The sequence below is a fragment of the Suricata suricatta genome, chromosome 3, assembly GCF_006229205.1.
Source record: "Suricata suricatta isolate VVHF042 chromosome 3, meerkat_22Aug2017_6uvM2_HiC, whole genome shotgun sequence".
NCBI lineage: Eukaryota > Metazoa > Chordata > Mammalia > Carnivora > Herpestidae > Suricata > Suricata suricatta.
The window spans coordinates 36,599,493-36,622,256 of NC_043702.1; the positions used below are offsets into that span (position 1 = coordinate 36,599,493).

Consider the following 22,764-nt stretch of genomic DNA (forward strand, 5'->3'; position numbering starts at 1 on the left):
TGCTTTCTTTTCAAGACTTCTTTCCAGTTACTTAATTGTCGGCAATTTAAGGAACTATCTTTGAATTATACAGCTTAGCAAGACCGTAGAATTGAGGGTATTTGGGGCAAAAGAAAGATACATCTATCTGTCCACTTGCTGGAAACTTTTATGGCAGGGAAAAAGCTGTGGAAAAATTCCTGGCATATTAAAATATTTATCTGCAACTTGACATTTTAAATATAGTGTTTCCTCTGGGGCGCCTGCGGGCTCAGTCAGTTAAGCGGCAGACTTAGGCTCAGGTCATGATCTCGCAGTTTGTGAGTGAGTTCAAGTCCCTCATTGGGTTCTTTGCTGATCACTCAGAGCCTAGAGCCTGCTTCGGATTCTGTGTTTCCCTCTCTGCCTGCCCCTTCCCTGCTCATACTCTGTCTTTTTCTCTCTCTCAAAAAATAAACATTAAAAAATTTTTACATATAGTGTTTCCTGAAAGTCTTACTATATTCTATTGATAATACTTATATCATTGCCCCCCCCCCCCACCAAATAACACAAAACACCATGAGAACCTCTTAGAAAGGCAACAGGACGGTAAAAAAAAAAAAAAGAGAAAAGAAAATTTATAGGGATGTTGAGGACTGGGATTCTCATGTAGGTGGCACAGAGAGATGTCGAGGCAGATGATACTGATGATTTTACCTAGGCCAGTGTTCCAAGAGTTAAGTGAGCATTTATTAAAAATAGATTCACGAGTTCCCACCCCGGATAGACTAAATCAGAATCTCTAGGGAAGAGATCTTGGAATATTGTTTTAACAAGCATCTCAGGTAATTCTTACAGCCAGACACATCTGGGGAACTGCTGTCATCTAATTGCTGACATGAACTACTGTAAAGTGTTTTCAAAAGGTATGAATGTGAAAGTGTGTGTGTGTGTGTGTGTGTGTGTGTGTAATCACCAAACTTTTTAAAGTTAAAAAAATGGTCCAGGGGCTCCTGGGTGGACTGAATCACTCGGGTGCCCCAAGCATTTCTTTCTTTCCTTTTTGTTTTTTTAAAATTTTTTATGTTTTTTATTTATTTTTGAGAGACAGGGTGAGCAGGGGAGGGTCAGAAAGAGAAGGAGACACAGAATCTGAAACAGGCAACAGGCTCTGAGCTAGCTGTCAGCACAGAGCCCGATGTGGGGCTTGAACCCACAAACCGTGAGATCATGACCTGAGCCAGACACTTAACCGACTGAGCCACCCAGGCACCCCAAGCATTTCTTAATAAAAACATCTTGTTAGTCATGTAGGTTGTGTGGTTACAGACGGGTTTTCCAGGTATAATATCATTTGTTCCTAATAGCAATCTTATGAGGGCTTGGACACCAAAGATCATGCTCACCCCCAGGTTACACATGGAAAGTGGGCCCAGCACATAGCTGGCAAGTGGTGGAGCTGGCTTTGAGCAGGATTCTTCTTCACGTGGGGCAAGCTCAACATCAACCCCAGAGCCCACCACTTTTCTTCTTTTACACCACTCTCTGGTCCCCAGGTTGACGGCAGCATTTCTAAGATATTAGGTTCTTTTCATGTCCATAGCTTTGCACATCCTGATCCCTGTGCCTATAATGTCTTTCCTTTCCTATTTGCAAACTCATACTCATTTGTTAAAGTTTCTTCCATGAAGCTTGTCTAGATATACTCTTTTCACTCTACCTGCCCTCCAAGCAGAGCAAGTTTCTCTTTCAGCTCTGTTTTCATCACACTTCATAAATTCCTTTTCTCTGTGTTGGGTCTTGTTTGATGTGGGTGAGTTCAATAATAAGTGCTCACTAATATCCCCCTTCATGATCCCCACCCAACCATTATACTGCTTACTTTGAATAAGTAGTAGGGATATAATCACATCTGAAACACTCAGTGCCTTTAGTGTTGCCTAAGCTATGGGAAGCATTTGAGAATGATTTCAAAGGCTTTCCGGGGCGCCTGGGTGGCTCAGTTGGTTAACTGACCGGCTTCGGCTCAGGTCATGATCTCACGGTTCGTGGGTTCGAGCCCCATATCGGGCTCTGTGCTGACAGCTGGCTCAGAGCCTGGAACCTGCTTCAGACTCTGTGTCTCCCTCCCTCTCTGACCCTCCCCTGCTCACGCTGTCTCTGTCTCTCAAAAATAAATAAAAAACATTAAAAAAGGTAAAAGAAAAAAAAAAGGCTTTCTCCAACCCTTGAAGTCTTCAGGAAGCCAGAAACATGGCCATTAACATCCTCTAGAAATGGAATTGTCTGAGGGTAACTGGGGTATATCGTCTAATGAGAGGTCAGGAACGAAAGGTCAAAACTGCAGATTTGGTAACTTGCGCATTTCAAGGACATCTTCAATTATGGGTGATTTTCATGTCATACAATCCCAGGTGACATGTGACTATCTGCTTTGGCTTTCAAACTGTGTTACAGTTATTTCTCTATGCAGATATTTCCCCCACCAGATTTCTAATGTGGGTGAGTCTGAGCCATATTCATCTTTGCCTACCAATTGGTTATTGTTAAGTAAACTTTGATTGCCATCTGGATCTGAATGCAATTAAATGTGTTTGCTTATAGCTCTGACCCAAATTCTCCTGTGTTTACAGCCACCCCTGGTCCAAGCAATCTTCAGCGGTGATCCGGAGGAGATACGGATGCTCATCCACAAAACGGAAGATGTGAATGCTCTGGTAGGAGATGCTGTGCTTATGCCTGCTCAGCCGCCTTAGCCTTTCTGTACCATGGGCTTCTTTGGTATCCGCTAAAAGCTCTGGGCTGCTTCTCAGAATTCTCTTTTTAAATCCACAAAATAAAATATATATGGTTAGAATGGAAATCAATCATATGCAAATACAGTTATCAAAATATTAAATATCAAATCTGTGATACAATAATATACGTGCTTCTCTGTCAATACATTTAAATAGCAAGAGACAACAGAAGATCTAATAATGAGCATAACTGAAGAATAGTGATGAGCATGATATTCTCAGCTGGTAGCCTGTGTAAAAATGGGTGATGGAACCCCATCAACAATATTTTGTGTTGTCTGTTACCACTCTAATGTGGTATGAACACACCTGTGGTTTCTGCTGGTGACCAAGTCACAGTCAGTGGTGACACACTGAGAAGTCCTTCCTACATTCACAATGGAAGGAAATGTGAAATTTCCATTGGAAGCTAGTAAAAATAAAGACATAATATTTTTACACCCAGAACCCGTGCCCTGCCACAGTGATTCACAAACTATGGTTCCATCACCCATTTTTATACAGGCTACCAGCTAAGAATGGTTTTCACTTTTTAAATGGCTGGGGGGAAAAATGAAAAGAATAACAATTATTTTGTGACGCACGAAGATTATATGACATTCGGATTTCGGTGTCTATAAAGTTCCTTTGGGGCACGGCCATGGCTGCTTTCTCACTGTAGCAGCAGAGTTGAGTCGTAATTAATGACAGACCTTATGTGGCTCAGAAAGCCAAAGATGTTTACTGTCTGGCCCTTCACAGGGAACTTTGCTGATCTCTGCGCTAGAGTGTCCGTGACCCTGGGACCAGTGGGCAAACCAGACATCTTGTGTGCACCCTGAAACCATATGTAATACATGTGTGTGCTTGTGGACGTGTATTTTTCTGTGAAAGAGTAAAGGCATTTAACAGTATTTGTAAGGGGGTCTGTGGCCCCCAGAAGATTCAAAACTACTGGATCTGGAAGTTCTTAAACTGCAAAGAAGAAGTGAAGAGTTAGTCAATAATTTACCCTTTTAATAGTTTCCTAGACCTAGGTTGAACAAATAATTATATGCAGTACATGTCACTCATTCTCTTAATGTAATTCAATTACCTCAGTGCTCTAGTGCATCAGGGAGAGGGGCTCTCTTTGAAGTCTCTAGTGTGAGGTCGAAACAACAGAAAGCATCAAACATATCTGCTGAAGAAGAACTTTGCCACAGGGAAATGAGTAAAGTCTGAGGTCAAAGCTCTGTTCGGCTGGCTGAATGCTTTATTTGGGAGAATCATTTGGTACAACCCGTGTTCTGTGGCAGTGCAGATTGGTGTGGCTTTCTGAAAACGTTTTTGGCAGCTTCTCTCCAGCTGGCACTGAAAACAACAGGGCAATGTTTCATGACATTTTTGCAAGGTAAGCACTGATGAGGCCAGGGCCGAACTACTTGAGAAGGTAGTCAGGCATTTGTCCAGGGCCTCCGGGGCGTGACCCATACTTCTGAGAGGCAAGCTGACTGTCCAGTGTTCTGACATCACCGGAATTTGCCTCGCCTATTTTGTGGCTGTGGCCCAAGCCCAGGCAAGCCCAGGGCAAGGTTAGTTACTATCTTTTCCTGATGATTGTGAGCAAACCGAGCTTCTGTTCATACCAAGAAAGATTGCAGTGTCCTCTGAATGGCCTTTATTTCCCCTACAGAAGGTGACAAACACTTGCTGCCTGGTAAAGGTTAAGAAGGCTTAACTTTAGTTGTAGCGTAATTGTGTTACTGTATTAGATAGGTTAACCACTGGAACACATAGACTTCTAAGTGTATAATTGCTCAAATATGAGAGAAGTTTAGTTTTTTTGTGAACAGATCAGAAAGGTGGCTTTTTTCCACAGAGGGTCCACAGATACATCAACATGTATCTTCCAAGGTCACCCAAGGGGTTCATCTTCAGTCCAGCCCGCCAGAAGGGAAAGCATGGAGGCAAAGCACAGGACGATTTTTATGGGTGATCTTGGAAGTGGCATAATCACTTGAGCACACACCCCATTGACCAGAACTCAGTCTTATGCCACACAGAACTACAAGGGGGGGTGGGAAATTAGTCTAGCTGTGTTCCAAAAGGTCAGAGAACATGAATAGTTAGTGATCTTGCTACACCAGTTTTTTTTTTTTCCCTACATAATTTTAGGGAATTCAAGCGGTAACACTTACTTGTCTTAGCAGTGTCTTATTCGTTCAACAGTGATTGACTGAGTTCAGACCCAGTGCTGAGTACCAGGGATATACCAGTGAGATCACTCCCTCATGAGCTTGTGACATGGCAGAGAAGCCAACAAGTGTGGAATCTTACTGATACATATTTCGAAAGGGAAAATGCAGGACACTGTTAGGGGTCCAGGTTAATCATGAGGGACTGATGAAGTGATGTGCAAATTGACACCCAAAGGATGTGTTGTGGAAGCTGTATGTGTGGGCTTTTGGATGCACTGTATCAAGGAAGGGTAAGATAGAGGGAGGAAGACCAATAAATGAATGAATGCCTGACCTCCTTCCAGTGATGGTGTGGTTCCTCAGGTCCTTGTCCCTTTTCTCCTCAGTTCTGTAGACCTTCTCTTCATATCCCCCTTTCCCTTCCCTCCGGTGAGTGTAAAGCACCTCATTTGATTTCCTGTTCTATTATCAGGTACACTGGAGACAGTGAGCTGTTCTCTTCATGCCATGCTGTACTTTGGCCAACACTCCTTGGGGAACAGTTGTGTTGACTGTTTTGCTAGGGGTGGATTAGGCAGTTTAGGGAGAGTGATTGTTGACAAAGAGCATATGGAGATGGAAGACACATAAGGATTAGGACTATAAGTCTGGAGCTTTATTTCAGAAGGGAAGTACTAACCAGTACATTTAAATGTCAAGGAATGGAAATAAAAAACAGAGGAACCTCCTTTTAGTGAGACGACAATATTTGTCTTCTTCCCTTCTCACCCTTGCTTTTCTCTCTTTACCCTATTTATTCACTTAAATTTGCTTTTTTGTCCTAGGTTCTGACTTTTGTTTATTGTCTTCTTTTTTGTTTTCCACCTTCATGTGTCTTTGGTGGGTCATCTTTGGTATAAATATCCCTTTATTTTGGTGATCCTCATATGGGAAGCAGTCTCATTCAGCTTTGCCTCTCTGTGTTTTTCCAAACTTTATTTCCCACTGGCAATATTCATGGACCCTATGTGTCAACTGAACAAAGTTATTCAACCCACTGGTATTTATTTTCTCACTTCTCCATTGTTCCCATCCCATCTGCTCTTACAGACCTATTGCTTCTTCTGTTGAGTTGTCCTGATTCTCCTTTCCTTTCTGCTGCCTTTACTGCCACCTCCCAACCCAGCCAAAGAAATGTACCTCTTCTCTCACCTCCCATAGCCCCTTGTCCATCACTGATCACTTTACTTGAGCAGTTTACTTTTGATAGACTGTGTGCTTGATAACATGGTTGCTATCATGCTATCATTTATTCTCTTTTGTCCAATTGCTCAGTTCGTTCCTTGCAACACATGTTGAGTGAATGACTAAACCTTGCTTTATTAGTTATGTTAAGCCAATTTGTGGTGGCCTATTTTTTCCTATCTGCCAATGAGGAGGGTAAAGCCACAGATCTCAGTTGTAAGATTGAAAGTTTTCTTTGTAAGATTGAAAATCTGCAGATGGATTTGAGGAGCCACTGAAGGATCAGGAAGGGTACGCTGAGTCAGTGTGTGGATTCTCTGGCGAGTGGCATGCCAGGGTCAGGAAATTGGGAATACAGTTGTACACTCTGAGAAATTCATTTAAATTGACCTACATGTGGTTGATAACTAGAAATATTTTAGAAGGCTTTATCAGACTAAGACATTGAGTTATAACTCAAAGTAGAGCATCTGAATTCAAAATGAATGCACAGAGTCTGAAAATGAAATTTGAACTTAATAAAGTCATTTTTAGGAGTATGCTATGATGACATGACACCAACAGGCAGTTCTACTGTGTCATGCTGGAATGGGGACAGAGATAATTAGTGCCTGTCACTGGTGAGTGGTGAAGACCAGGAGGGGACCACGCCATGTGAGGAGGGGTTGAGGAAGCTGGCAGTATTTTAGATCTGGGAAGAACAGGAGAATTTGAGACCTCAAATAGTTCAAATGCTGTCAAGTTAAAATGGAACTAGACTTAACATTATGTTTGTGGTTGTAAGCTACAGAATGGATTTCCAGCTCGAAATATAAGAAATAACTTAATGGACAGAGCTGTCTAAAGAAATAATGAGCTGACATAATAAGTAGTAAGCTCCCTAAAAGACCACTAGACTGGTGGTTCTAAGCGGTTCTAAAGAAGATTAATTGTAGTATATTCATGTTCCTTGAACTGACTTTGTTAATGGTTTGTGACATTTCTTTTTCTCTGAGGCTAAAAGACCAAAATTTCTTCTCAGAACAGTTGGAGTTAGGCTTTAAAATGAAACCTCCTTTCTGTTCCTGAACTTGGTGATGTTTAAAGTCTCCTACAACCGTGAAGGACTACAATTCCAAGATTGTTCAGTCCCACTGTATAACAAACCTATGGTGTTTATTTCTTTTTTAAAGTATCAGTAACAGTTATGAATACACACATATGCACACACACACACACACACCCATTATCATACCAAATAAAATCAATAATAATTCCTTATCTCCTAATACCCAGTGCATTTTCGATTTTATTTTGTTCCAATAGTTTCAAAAATGTTTCTTTACAGTTGGGTTGTTCCCAAGTTGATTATTTTAATCCTTCTATTTTCTACAACAAAGGATTTTGTCAAGCTGTTAATGTTTATTATTTTGTCTAATAGGACTTGGCCCAAGAATATTGGTACATTTTGCTTGTCCTCTCCAATTCCAACATAGGAAGGGATGATATGTGAATATAATAGGATAAATCTCCAGGTGAAAGTTAAGCTTACATGGGTAAGGGACTTACAGTGAAAGACATGGAGAGACAACCATTAAAGCTTTTGTCTTTGGGGCGCCTGGGTGGCTCAGTCGGTTAAGCCTTTGACTTTGGCTCAGGTCAGATCTCACGTTCGTGGGGTTTGAGCCCCACGTCAGGCTCTGTGCTGACAGCTAGCTCAGAGCCTGGAGCCTGCTTCCGGTTCTATGTCTCCTTCTCTCTCTGCCCCTCCCCCTCTCATGCTCTGTCTCTCTCTGTATCAAAAATAAATAAAACATTAAACATTTAAAAAAAAAAGCTTTAGTTTTTAACTATAAGCATTAATTTGGGTGATGGTGGCCGGCTAGTCTCAAGATCCAAATGAGAAAAAAGAACTGTACCAACAATGCTTAGAGATCTGAGCACAGTTTTTTAATAAGACACTCTTTTTTGTTGTTGTTATTAATTTTTTAAGTGTTTTTTATTTATTTTTGAGAGACAGAGAGAGACAGCATGAGGAGGGGAGGGTCAGAGAGAGAGGGAGACACAGAATCCGGAGCAGGCTCCAGGCTCTGAGCTAGCTGTCAGCACAGAGCCCGACGCGGGGCTCGAACCCACGAACTGTGAGATCATGACCTGAGCCAAAGCCAGATGCATAACCGACTGAGTCACCCAGGCACCCTCTGAGCACTTTCTAAATTAGACCTAAACCAGAAACTTCTGGGTACAAGGGTGCTGCAGGCAGGGATGGCAAACTCCAGACTCATAACTAATAGAAGCATGCTGACCCGCTCAGCTCTGAGTGTTGCTACCCAGGAACCATGCCGGTGTGACCCAGACTTCTTACGTTTCTAAGAGAAAATACAGGAAATCTCTAAATTGTTAAATGTTGTTTCCAAAAAGTGATCCAACATTGTTGAGGCCAAAGAAAACATATCTGTGGGCCAAATCTGGCCTGCAGTCCACCGTTTTCCTAACTGTGGATGAGAGTAGCAAATATTCAGCGGTGAGGGTTTCTCTGGCCACCTGTATCTGGAAATATAAAGTGTGAAGCCCGTGGCCGGTGTTTTGGAGAGAGCGGTGGCCTGTGTTCCTCAACCGTTCATAGCACTCCTGGCTCACTAGCCTGGGGGGTGGGGGTGGGCTGGTGGTTCCTTCATAGCTCTGGGAGGGGTGCTTTATGTCCTGAGGGTAGGTGCCTGTCTCTCAGCATGTGCCTGGCAATACTGTCCCATCTCCTGCTCCTTATTGGACCAGTGCCCAGGATGTGGGGCTGTAGTTTGGAAGCCATGACCTGTGTCCTGTAGAGAATGATTCATGAACTCCAGACGGCACTAGGCAGGCTGCAGTGATGTGGCTTCACGGCCATTTAAAATGTGTGAGGGCAGGTCTGATTAGCATCATTCCTAATTATCCTCTAGGGCCTGGCCAGCAGCTCATGGCCCCATTTTTCCAGCACTGGCCTTGAAGGTAGAAGAGCCATCCCATCCTCCGTGAATGAGAAATCTTACAATGGCATATGCTGTGCACCTTCAGGATAATAGAGATAGTTGTTTGGAACTACAGAACCACTCCAAATGTAGGGGCATTAGTGTTACTTTGCAATTGCTAGGCATTTTTAAAGCACAAAGAAAAATCTTGCAATTAAAAGATGTATATTGTAAATAGCGTGAGAACGTTAATATCTCTAGGATAAAAGGTTATGGCTCTTTTTTTCACATTAGATAATTACGTTTGAGAGAAAGATGTAAATATGGATAAATGAGCTATATTTTTCTTATATCGAGAAAAAATTGAAATTAATATATAAATTTAGTTATACTTACATATGTATATATATACATATGTAAATATATATGTATGTACATATATAAATACATATGTAGACATATATAAATACAGTTCAGTTTGGGGGCAGGACTTCGGTTGGGGAAATTGTCAAGATCATTCTAAACTTTAGTACTTAGAGGAATAAACATGTGAGAAGACTTTTAAAAAAGAAAATCAGGGGTGCTTGGGTGGCCCAGTCAGTTGAGCATCTGACTCTTATATTGGCTCAGGTCATGATCTTGGGGTCAGTTGTGGGATCGAGCCCTGCATCGGGCTGTGTGCTGAGCCTGGAGCCGCTTGGGATTCTCTCTATCCCTCCCACTCTGCCCCTGCCCTTTCTCTCTCTCAAAATAAATAATTCTTAAAGAAAACAAAGAAAATCAAAGGAGAGTTTCATAAAATCTGTTAAAACAAATGACAGAAGCATAGTAATTAAACCAGTATGTTCTTGACTGAGGAATAGTCAACCAAATGAGTGGAACAGGGAATCCAGAATTAGACCCAAGTGTATATGTACATTTGGTGTAAAATAAAAGATGTGTTGAAACCACTGGGATGAGATGGATTAATCAAGGGTGTTGAGACAACTGGCTGGTAAAAAGCTGAACTCTTCCCTGATTTCTTCCCCGCCGCCAAGTTTCCTATTATGAAGATGAATCTAGAGGTAGAAAATAAAAAGATGAAAGTAGTGGAATATAAGAAGGGGGAAATATTTTTTTCCTTCTTGGTGTGGGAAAGAACTTTCTAAGCATAATAGCAAAGATAAAAACTAAGACGGAAAATGTGAATACTTTTGAATATATAAAAACTATGCACTTGTGTATAGTAAATCATTACCAAAAACAAGATTAAAAGATAAAGAGGGGCGCCTGGGTGGCTCAGTTGGTTCAGCTTCCAACTTCGGTTCGGGTCATGATCTCACGGTTTGTGAGTTCGAGCCCCATGTTGGGCTCTGTGCTGACAGCTCAGAGCCTGGAGCCGGCTTTGGATTCTGTGTGTCTCTTTCTCTGCCCCTCCCCGACTCATGTGCTGTCTGTCTCTCTCAAAAACTAAACAAAAGTAAAAAAATTAAAAAAATAAATCAAAGATATGTACACTGTATGTGAGTAGTATTAAGATTCCTAATATATTAAAAAAAACTCTTATAGATTATTTAGAAAAAGATAAACCTCCAAAGAGAGAAATGGGTAAAGGACATGCAGAGGGCACTCACCAAAGAAAACCTGCAGATAACCCAAACATATGAAAGGTGTCTAGTCTCAATTTCACCCAGAATCGAAGAGTTCAAATAAAGCAGCCACGCTTTGCCCATCAGATCAGCAGAGGTGAAAATAAGATCTCAGGGATGGTGTGGTTGAAGGGACACTCTGATGCCTTTTTGGGGAAAGTTTAATTTGTACTCACCTTTCAAGGGTTTGGCAGTCTGTATCAACATTCAGTTATGTACATTCTTCAACACAGCAACCCGACTCCTGGGAAAATGCCCTGAGGGAAATCACTGGACAGCCATTTGTATAAATGTATCTTTTGCTCGGTTGTTTATAATAACAAGAAACTGGGAATTACTAATACTTTATTTCTTAAGTATATTGCAGTACATATATATGTGGTAATATCATACTATCATATGTGTTTTGTTTATTTATTTTGAGACAGAGAGACAGAGAGACAGGAAATTCCAAGTAGGCTTATGCTGATGCAGGGCTGGAACCTATGAACCATGAGATCATGATCTGAGCTGAAATCAAGAGTTGGATGCTCAACTGACTGAGCCACCCAGGTGCCCCTATCATACTGTCTTTAAAAAGGATGGTTTATGTCAATTTTTATTTATTACATATACTTACTGATAGGAAAGTTCTTCAAGATATATTTATGCATGGAAACAGCCAGTTGTTAAACAAGAGTATAGCATATGTATATACAAATAGAAGAAGAAGTCTAAGAGAATATTCTTCAAAAGTTTAATTATAGTTGAAACTGATTAGTGGGATTTTGCTTTTTTGCTTATTCCTTTATGTATTACGACTATCGTTTGCACTCACCATATATTATGTTTGTATGTAGTGAAAACAAATACATTTATATAACACACATGCGCACGCCAACAGACTAGCTTCTGGAGTTGTTCATATTTGGTATAAGGATCTGACTTTAAATTTGTTTTTATTTTTGAGAGAGACCAGCTGGACGCTTAACCAACTAAGCCACCCTGCGCTGCTGGCCCAGGATATGACTTTTATTTGTTATTTATTTATTTTTTAACATTGTTTTTAATGTTTTATTGATTTTTGAGAAAGAGAGAGAGATGGGGAGGGGCAGAGAGAGAGGGAGAGATAGAATCCGAAGCAGGCTCCAGGCTCTGAACCATCAGCACAGAGCTTCATGTGGGGCTCAAACTCACAAACTGTGAGATCATGACCTGAGCCGAAGCCGGACACTTAACTGACGAGCCACCCAGGCACTCCATGACATTTAAAATGCACTTGTCCTGTTTGTTTGAATAAGGTTGAAGCGCACTTTGGTGACATGGTGCTTATAACCACAGTGACAGGCAGAGAGGTGTTCCCATTTTGTATTATGTCACGAGGGCCTTTTCTGTGGCATTAGCAGGAGCCTGAGGAGTGTGGTGGGAGCCGTGTCACCTCAGCAGAGTTCTTTTTTTCTACCATCGTGTTTCCCCTTGTACAGGAATTTCAGAGAGGATGCCTTTTTTTGATATTGAAGACTGAAAATGTATGAGATTCTAGATGGCAATATCATAAAATTGCGTGTCTTTTTATATAGCTACATGAACATTTCTTATAAATTATGGAAAAATAATTTTAAAAATTCAAATATAATTGACATATAACATTGTATTAGTTTAAGGTGTACAACATAAGGATTCAATATTTGGTTACATTGAAAAATGGTTGCCACAATAAGTCTGGTAAACATCTCTTACCATACATAGTAACAAAATATTCCCCCCCCAAACTTCTAAGATCTACTCTCTTAGCAACTTTCAAGTATGCAATACAGTATTATTAGTTATAGTCACCATGCTGTATATCTCCGTGATTGATTTATTTTTTAACTGGAAGTTTGTACCCTTGACCCCTTCACCTATTTTGCCCATACCCCTATCTCCTGCCTCACAACCATCAGTCTATTTCCTTTATCTATGAGCTTGGTTTTGTTTTGTTTTTGATTCCACATACGAGTGAGATCAAACAGTATTTGTCTTTCTCTGACTTATTTCACTTAGCATAATGCTTTTAAGGTCCATCCATGTTGTTGCAAATGGCAAGATATTATTATTTATGGTTGAATAATTTTCCATTGTGTGCACACACACACACACACACACACACACACCACATTCTCTGTATTCACTCATACATCAGTGGACACTTAGGTTGATCCCATATCTTGGCTATTGTAAATAATGCTGCAGTGAACATGGGGTGCATATATCTCTTTGAGTTCGTGTTTTTGTTTTCTTTGGATAAATACCAGAAGTAAAATTGCTGAATCATATGGTAGTTCTATTTTTGTTTTTTTGAGGAACCGATTGTTTTCCATAGTGGCTGCACTAGTTTACATTCTCACCAACAATCACAAGGGTTTCCTTTTCTCCATATCTTTGCCAATTCTTGTTATTTCTTATCTTTTCGATAATAACCATTCTGACAGGTGTGAGGGGATAGCTCAATGTGGTTTTGATTTGCATTTGCCTGATTAGTGATTCTTGAACATCTTTTCAAGTGCCTGTTGGCCATATGTAGTCTTCTTTGGAAAAATACCTATTCAGATCCCCTGCCCATTTTTAAATTAGATTGTTTGTTTTTTGATGATAATTTCTTTTGTTGTATAGAAGCTCTTTGATGTAGACCCACTTTTTTTTTTTTTTTTTTTTTTGCTTTTGTTGGCTTTGCAACAGATTCATTGCCAAAGCCAATGTCAAATTGCTTATCACTTATTATTTTTCCTTTTAGGATTTGTATGACTCAGGTCTAACACTTAAGCATTTTGAGTTAATTTTTGTGTGTGGTGCAAGTAGTGCTCTAGTTTCATCCTTTTGCATGTGCCTGTCCAGTTTCCCCAACACATTTATTGAAGAGATTATCCTTTCTGCTTTTTATATTCGTGGCTTCTTTGTTGTAAATTAATTGACCATGTACATTGTAGGTTTAATTCTGGTCTCTCCTTTTCGACTGATCTTTCTGCCTGTTTTATATCAATATCATCCTGTTTTAAATACTATAGCTCCGTAGTATAATTTGAAATCAGGGAGCGTGAAACTTCCAAGATTGCTTTGGCTATTTAGGCTCAAAAAATAAGTTTTGATTGTTAGTTTCAATCAGGACAACACTTAAGTACAAGTTTCCAGGTATTTCTTGGTTTTCTTTATTTTGTAGTTTCTTTTACATTGAGAATATCAATCAACTTGTAATCAGAAAAAATTTTTAAGGCTTTGTGGAAAAGAGAGAACTCATATTTTAAAAATGAACTATGCAGAGATGATGACATATTCAGATTATTCTTTTAAAAAACTTCTAAATGTTTTTTATTTATTTTTGAGAGAGATAGGGAGAGAGACAGAACACAAGCAGGGGAGAGGCAGAGAGAGAGAGGGAGACACAGAATCCGAAACAGGCTCCAGGCACTGAGCTGTCAGCAGAGCCCGATGTGGGGCTTGAACTTGTGAACCAGGAGATCATGACCTGAGATGAAGTCAGAGGCCTAACCACCTGACCCACTCAGGTGCCCTATTTAGATTATTCTTAAAAGACATGACTAAAGTGAAAGGATATAAGGAATATTTTAGTTCAATTAGTTGTGCTGGTCTTGATTTTTACCAAAGATATATTACTTTCTGTTTCAAATGTTAAATAACTATCATTATGACAGCCAGAGGACTTTCCAATTGTAGTTTTATAGACATATTATTATTACAACTGACTTTAAAAGAAAAGAAAGGAATACAAAGCGCTTAAGTGAATATGTTCTTCAATTAGGGTAGAAGCCTGGGGGAGGGGTTGGATTTTTCTCAGGAGCTTGCTTAGCTGGTTATAGTCCTGTCACTTGCCAACTTTCTGCTTAAAAGGATGTTCCTGGCAGTTAGGATAGGACATTATGGGTACTTGCTGTGTACTTTCTAAAGTCATCCTGAAGTAACACAGGCCACCTTCTCCTCTGGTCTCCCTTCCTAAGCTCCTCCCTGGCTTTCCTATCCACACATGCACATATTCGCTTTCTGACGTCACCCCTTCACAACCAAACCTGCCATATCCCTGCTTGACGTATTTTATTTGTTGGCACACAGTCTCTATCAGTCACACCAAAATGCAACTGCAGTGGAGGGAGAAGAGCCCTGGGCTAACTTCAGAGGCAGAAGCCTCTTAATGTACTCTGGCCTCACTTCCCTGTCTATAAAATGGCCACCATAACAAACTTCTTATAACGTTATGGCTAGGGAGATGAAATGGTATATATATATTTGTTAGGATTAGTTTTAGCTACATTTGACAAAAATGACAATAGTAGTAAAATAGTAGCTTTTAATAAATGGAAGTTTATTTTACTAGGAAATAGAAGTTCTGGTTGTTTCCTGTGTAGGAGTCTAGAGCCAGGCTGCCCAGGACTAGATGATACTTGATGTGGGTAGGAGCCAGTCTTTATCTCCTTTTGTGCTGCCGTTCTTGCTGGGTGGTTTCTATCTCATAGCCCAGAATGAACATTTGAGTTTCACCCATCATATCTAAATTCCAGCGAGGAGGGAGATGGAAGGTGGAGGAGGGGTGCACCTGCTCTCTTTAAGGACACTTCCACTCAGGATTGCTCACATATTGTGCAGAACCACAGCAGGTGGCTGTGTACTCAGTTAAATGGCAGCGTTTATTATGAAAGAAAGATGTGGGGGCAAACCAGCAGTCTTTGCCACAGTTCATGAAAGACCTCTGTGACCTCGGAAATGTTCAAGGGCAAAAACTATTTATGTAATATTGCCGTGAAGCAGCCTGATGTACATTCACCCATTCACCAGGTGTTTATTGAGTACTTACTGGAGGCGTGGCACTACAGCTGGTGCCCCATATATTTCCTCAAATATCTCTTAGTCAATTTATGTCATCTCCAATAAAAAAGGGTTGAGGGATTCACACAGCTGTGATTCTTCCCCACGTTGCTGCGCATGTGGGCTTAGAACATCACTAAGATACTGACCCCTTTCTTTGGAATGAGGGAAGGGGAAGGGTGACATTGCAGAGTAATAAATGGCAGCTCTCTAGCTCATCAGTACGGACTCTGCATGTTTTTCCCTCCCGCTCCCAGAGGTCCTGTCTTTTGTCATGAGTGCTTCATGTTGATGTATATCTTGCGCCCTCACTTACTTTGGATACATGCCTTTTCTCCTATTTAAGGCACATGGCAGGATTGGCTCTTCATCTTCCCCCCTCTTCTTTTCAAATAGGGAACACTGTGTTTGAATAAGCATGCAATTTACTTGGGAAGCAAAGATAGATCGATCGATGGATCAGTATATAGGTGGATGGATGGATGGATGGATGGGTAAATATAGATAAGCAAGCGTGCATAACCCGATCGTCAGGCAGCATTGTCCATTACTGGCTGTTTCTCAGGGCAGGATGGGGGGTTGCTGAATATTTCCCTTAAGGAAATAGTATCTACATTCACAGACTTAACATACTCCATTTGGAAGAAATTCAGAGATATCTAAAATCCTTCATCCTCATCTTTCAGGAATTGATGGTAGTACACTATCTTTTTTTAATCTTTTATTACAAAAATGTTCAAACAGAAAACAATCACAAGCTCATGCCTGAGATGGAACAAATGTTAACACTTTGCTATATTAAAAAAATGAAATTTTATAGATATTGAACTTTTCTCCCATATAAATACATGGTTCTCGGGTCATTCATGTCTTTGCATAAATACCACCTTATCTGGGACATCGTCCCCAATCATCCATGTGGAACCTCCTCTCTGACCTCCCCTTGCCAGCAGTTTTCACCACGTGACACATACAGTGTATGTATTTGTTTGTCTTCTGTCCATCTCCTTCCACTAGCATGTCGGCTCCGTGAGAGCTGGACGTGGCTTCGTGCCTGCGGAATCCCGCACGGCGGGAGGGCTGCGGCGGGGCTAGGGACGGGCGAGCCAACTGAAGCCTCTTTTTGGCTTCGTCACCCATCACCTCGCTCCCTGCTTCTCTTCCCACAGGAAACCACTGTCCTGGAGTTTCATATGTCTTCCCCATCCTTGTCTTTATATAACCTAATTTTATTTATGCCTTTATATGTCTGTGTGTGCATTGTGTACATAGACTATAGAACAATAGAAGGTGTTGTGTATCTTCAGACATATGTCAGCGGGGGCCAAACAATATTAGAGGGGTGCTTGGGTGGTTCAGTCGGTTAAGCATCGGACTCTTGATTTCTGCTTTGGTCATGATTTCATGATTGTGAGGTAGAGCCCCTCATCAGGCTCTGAGCTGAGAGAGGAGCCTGCTTAAGAGTCTCTCTCTTCCTCTTCCTCTCCCCCCTCCACATGCACATGTGCACTCATGCTCTCTCTAAAAAAAATTACATATGCATATTTACATATGTATATATCCTCTATAACACACATCTTCAATGTGTTTGAGATTTATCTATGTGAATACACAAACATTTACTTCATATATTTCATATTCCTACAGTATTCCTTCTAGGATTTTATCCTAGTGGTTCTGTTTTTGGCCAGAGCCTTTTAATATCAGCTTTTGTCAGGTACTCCCTGAGTTTAACCTGTGGTAACAATCGTAGCAATTCTAGAAATGGGTTTTAGAAAGCAGTTAATGTGGTTTCACATTGGTGAAACTAATAGTGGCTCAGTCGGTTAAGCATCCAACTCTTGATTTCAGCTCAGGTCATGATCCCGGGCTTGTGGGATTGAGCCCCGCATTGGGTTTCATGCTGAGTATAAAGCCTGCTTAAGATTCTTTCTCTTGGGGCGCCTGGGCGGCTCAGTCGGTTAAGTCTCCGACTTCGGCTCAGGTCATGATCTCACGTTCGCGGGTTCGAGCCCCACGTCAGGCTCTGTGTTGACATCTAGCTCAGAGCCTGGAGCCTGCTTCCAGTTCTGTGTCTCCTTCTCTCCCTGCCCCTCCCCCTCTCATGCTCTGTCTCTCTCAGTATCAAAAGTAAATAAAACATTAAAAAAATTTTTTTAAAAAAAGATTCTTTCTCTTGGGGCACTTGCCTGGCTCAGTGAGCTGAGCATCTCACTCTTAATCCCAACTCAGATCATGATCTTAGGGTTCTTGAGTTCAAGCCTGGCATTGGGCTCTGGGCTGGCAGCGCAGCGCCTGCTTGGGATTCTGTCTCACCCTCTTTCTCTGCCCCTCCCCTGCTCATGCTCACTCTCTCTCAAATAAATAAACTTAAAGACAAAGATTCTCTCTCTCCCTACCCCCCAAAAGAAAATAAATGAATAAGATGTTAATGCCGTAAATTTTATTATGTGTATTTTACCACAGTTAAAATATTTAAAAACTTACCAAATTGTATACTTGGAAAAAAATAAGTTAGAAGGGGAACCAAGTAAGTTTGTTCAATAAGAATTATCCTTTTTGTAAAAATAAAATAATTATAAATGATATTTTTAGACTGATTTTTACTCAGTATCACTGAACACATTTATTTATAAAATTCTCTTCTTCAAGGAATTGTGATTTTGTTCTTCGTACTGTTGAGAATAGATTCCCTCAAAGAAGACACACAGATGGCCAACAGGTACATGAAAAGGTGCTCAACATCACTAATCATTGGGAAAATGCAAATCAAGACCACAATGAGATACTAATTACCTCACACTTGTCAGAATGGTTAAAATTTTTACACAAGAAACAACAAATGTTAGTGAGGATGTGGAGAAAAAGGAACCCTCAGGCATTGTTAGTAGGAATGCAAACTGGTGCAGCCACTCTGGAAAACAGTGTGGAGGTTCCTCAAAAAAGTTAAATATAGAACTACCCTACGATCCAGCAATCCCACTTTTGGGTATATTTCTAAAAGAAATTAAATCATTATCTTGAAGAAATATCAGCATTCATATATTTCTGAATGAGTGGCTCAGTTGGTTAAGCATCCACTGTCAGCTCTGGTCACGATGTCATGGCTCATGAATTTGAGCTCCGCGTTGGGCTTTGTGCTAACAGCTCAGCGCCTGGAGCTTGCTTCTGATTCTGTGTCTCCCTCTCTCTTTGCCCCTCCCCCGCTCGTGCTCTGTTTCTCTCTCTTAAAAATAAACATTAAACAAATTAAAAAAAAGAGAAATATCTGCATTCCTGTGTTCATAGCAGCATTATTAAAGTAGTAAGTGTGGAAACAAACTAGGTATCTGTGGATGCATGAATGGATAAAGAAACATGATACACACACACACTGGAATTTTGTTCAGCTAAATATTATTCAGTTACAAAAGGGGAAAGCCCTATTATTTGCAATGACATGGATGAGCCTGAAGGGTATTATTCTAAATGAAAAAAAAAAATAGACGAATTCTGCATGGTATCAATTATATGTAGAATCTAAATGAATGAATGAATGAATGAATGAAGGTTAAGTATGTCAGGTGATAGATGTGTTAAGTACATGCAGGGAATCTTTTTACAATACATGTCTCTATCAAAATATCATGTTATGCACTTTAAATATCTTAACAACTTGTCAATTATACCTCAATAAAGCTGGGAGAGAAAAAGAAAGTAGAATTCTCCCAGAAGTAAATCACATATTTCAATATAAAATTCCCCCATATTAATAAGGCTTTAATGGCTTTTCCTTCAAGGAAGGAAAAACTAGAGAACAAACATGTTGAAGTGATTTACAGTAATATTTAGAATTATTGGTTTTTGATAAGATTCTAAATGTCAGAGAAGTCTGTTTTTACTATAATATGACAATTTGACCTGAGACATAGGTACAGAATAACTCCAGTGTCTGGGTTTTCTTTAGTACACATTTAAATATCCTTCTTCTCAGTTTCCTATTGAAAGAATACTTGTTAGAGAACAAGGTTTTACTTAAGCATTTTGTAGATTCTGTAGGTATAATTGAAAAAGTTACAAAAGATTTTACCATCTGTAAGTTTGAATGATGACGCAGTAGTTCTTGGCTAAATGTGAAATTGTTCTAGAGAGATCACATGGTTGACCCTGTTTTGCATTTTGCTCATAAAAATCCATGGAAGCTATGAATGAATATCTTGTTTCTAGAGATGTAGTCAGACTTCAGTGAGCTATTTAGCAATTTCAAAACAGGTCTTGTTATGCATTTCCTAAATTTGATTGGTAATTTCCTTGGGCCCTATTAAGCTTGAATATTTAAAGAAAATATTCCACACACTTGTGACAGTTAACTATCTGAGTAAGGTGTTTTGTCTTCCATCCATGCAGCAGAAATTTATCGAGCATCATCTACCACATTCCTGGCATTGTGCCAGGGGCTGAGAATTTAAGATGAATAGGGCAGGGTTCTTGTCCTCCTGGGATATAAAATCAGGGGGTTGAGACACATATATAATCAAGTTGTCAAAGGAAATGGTCAGTTCCACAAAAGAACTAGAAATGCGCTGTCACTGCACACTCCCTGTGTGGCCCGGACTCTCAGTGCAGCAGGTCACCCCTCAGCAACAGTGTCAGGAAGGGCCAGGGTAGGTATTGGGGTGGGGATGGTGAGAGAACTTATTTTTTAATTTTTTATTTAGCTTTGAGAGAGAGACACACACTGTGGATGAGGGACAGAGAAAGAGGGGAACACAGAATCCGAAGCAGGCTCCAGGCTCTGAGCTTTCAGCACAGACAGAGCCTGATGCAGGGCTCGAACCTACGAACTGTGAGATCATGACCTGTGCTGAAGTTGGACGCTCCGCCAATAGAGCCACCAAGGCGTCCCTAGAAACTTTTAATTTTATTGAATTAAAAAACAGACTTTATTTTTTAGAGTAGTTTTAAGTTCACAGCAAAAATTGAGAGAAGGTGCCCTTATACCTCCTGTCCCCACACATGCATAGCCTCCCCTGTTAGGGACATACCCCAACAGAAGGGTGCATTTGTTACAATCCATAAAATTACATTTTCACATTTACACATTATTTCCACCGAAGTCCGGAGTTTACCTAAGGATTTCCTCTTGGTGTTGTGCTCTGTATGGGTTTTGGCAAACGTACAAGGACATGTAACCGCCATTATAATATCCCACAGAATAGTTTCCCCATAGTGCTCTGCCTATTCATCCCTCCCTCCCCTGTTTTACTGAATTTTACCTGTAACCTAAGTAGGAAGAATTTGCCAGAAGTGCAGAAGGCGGTCCAACCAGATTGCTACCGCAAAGCCCTCCAAACACGTTCTGGAATGAGTGCTGACTCCTTTGCCAAAGATTAGCTCCTTTGGCCACCCAGGCCTCTACCTCCCAGCTGTACAAAGGCCCAAAGTTTACGTCAGGATCTGTGGCACGAAATCCTGCAGTTTTAAAACCAAGGAGTGTGGAGGATGTGCTCATGGCTCATGGGTTGGTCACCATCCTCCCCACTCTCCCCCATCCTCACAGGCTGACCACATTCGTCTTCCCAGAAAGGCTGGAAGTCCCCAGATGGAACCACCCCGTTCTGCCGAGGGCTGGGGGGTTTCTCTGCTCTAGATGTTTGGTTGCAATACCAACAGACCTGTTTGCTTTTAGAGAAGCCAATGTTTTCTGTGTTCAACTGAGCTTGTAAAATTTCATTAAGAAGCTAATCATTAGCCCTGATTAAGTAAACACTGGGTGTTTGGCATGAATATTTTAACTTCCTATTTCCAAACTGGCTTGGCCCTCTTGAGGTTACTGATTGTCAGCTGGGACCGATAGTTCTTCAGTCACCTGTGCACTTTCCTCCCCTCTGTCATTGGAGAATGCCCTCCCCATCCCCGTTCTACTGGGGAAGAACACCAGAGCCCCAGACAGGAAGCTGGTCCTCCACTGCTCATTAGAGGACTTCTCTCTCACAGTCTAAAAAGTGAATCTCATTGCTGTCTACTCCGGTACAGGGCAAGAGACTAAACTCTGCCTCTTTTTCTAATTCAACTTGAAACTGCCACCATTTTCCATCCTTTCACACTTGCCTTTATAAACATTTTTGGCTTTAACAAGGATCAGATTTCTTCTTACTGACATTAAAGAAATGTGTATGAATATGTACTTAATATTAAGCATTATTTTCAAACCTGAGTAAGAGCAAAAAAGATAAAGCTGTACGAAGCTCAAAACAGTTGCTGCCGGTGACTCAGACATTATTAATCTTGTTGTGGGCATAGCGAATTAGAATGATGGTAGAAAGATTGGGGTGGGGGCAAGGAAGAATACATTAGATACCATTTTCCAAAGTGTGTTTCTCAGAGTCTCAAACAAATCTGACACGTGCTTGGAAGGGGAAGAAAGAGGTTTTGTGGCTGAATAAAATTGGGAAGTACTCCTGCAAAATTCCTTGTATTTTAGTGATTTACAGTGCATATTGCCATATTAAATGCTGTGAGAATTTCTGCCATGGGGATGTGTCTTGAACTTTCTTGAACACAGTGTTTTCCAAAGTCATTTGGCTTCAAATTCCTACTTCTTTTTTTTTTTCTCTCTTAATTTTAACCTATCACCTGGAACTGACCCAGATGGAACACACCTATACTTTGTTGTAGAATCAGAGTCATTGGAATAGTCTAGGGCAGTGGTTCTTGAACTTGCTGGGCCTTACCCCCAGAGTTTCTAATTTGAGAGGTCCAGCATGGGCTGAAAATATGCATTTCTAATAAGTTCCCAGGTGATGCTGATCTGTTGGTGGGGAACACACTTTGAGAACCACTAGTCTGTGGTCAAACTGGAACGAAAACAGAAGTTCCAGGGGGTAGTGGTGGTACTGCAGCTGTGCCTCTATACAGTGTGCAAGTTAATGTACTAATTTCGAATGTAGTGATAGAGCCTGCTGTATTCCAGGCACCGTGCTAGGCACTGGGAATGCATCCATGCCTGGTGGACACAGGCCTGGTCTTTGCCTTAAGGAGCTTAGGAAATGAGTTAGTTGGTCCATATAAATTGGGAAGGCCCCTGTGAAGGAAGCCAACAGTGTGCTATGGTGCTGAACAAAAGGTGGTCTGGAAAGATCTCTGGGAGGTGGCAGTGACAATTAAGCTGAGATAGGCCATGAAAAACTAGAGGCCCTGAGAAGTCGTGGTTAATGGTTGCTTTTTTTTTTTTTTAAGTTTATTTATTGAGAGA

At 40.8% G+C, this 22,764-nt stretch overlaps 1 protein-coding gene across 8 annotated transcripts in view; it reads left to right on the top strand.

Annotated features, from left to right (window-relative positions):
* The window catches only part of ANKRD44 (ankyrin repeat domain 44), a 313,931-nt gene that overhangs the window by 109,740 nt on the left and 181,427 nt on the right, over positions 1 to 22,764 (top strand). For all 8 annotated transcript variants that reach the window (XM_029934164.1, XM_029934167.1, XM_029934169.1 and 5 more), the window contains one exon: positions 2,595 to 2,678. In XM_029934164.1, coding sequence (XP_029790024.1) covers positions 2,643 to 2,678 — 36 coding nt within the window. In that variant the 5' untranslated portion in view covers positions 2,595 to 2,642. Of the gene's footprint in view, positions 1 to 2,594; positions 2,679 to 22,764 lie in introns of those variants that run through there.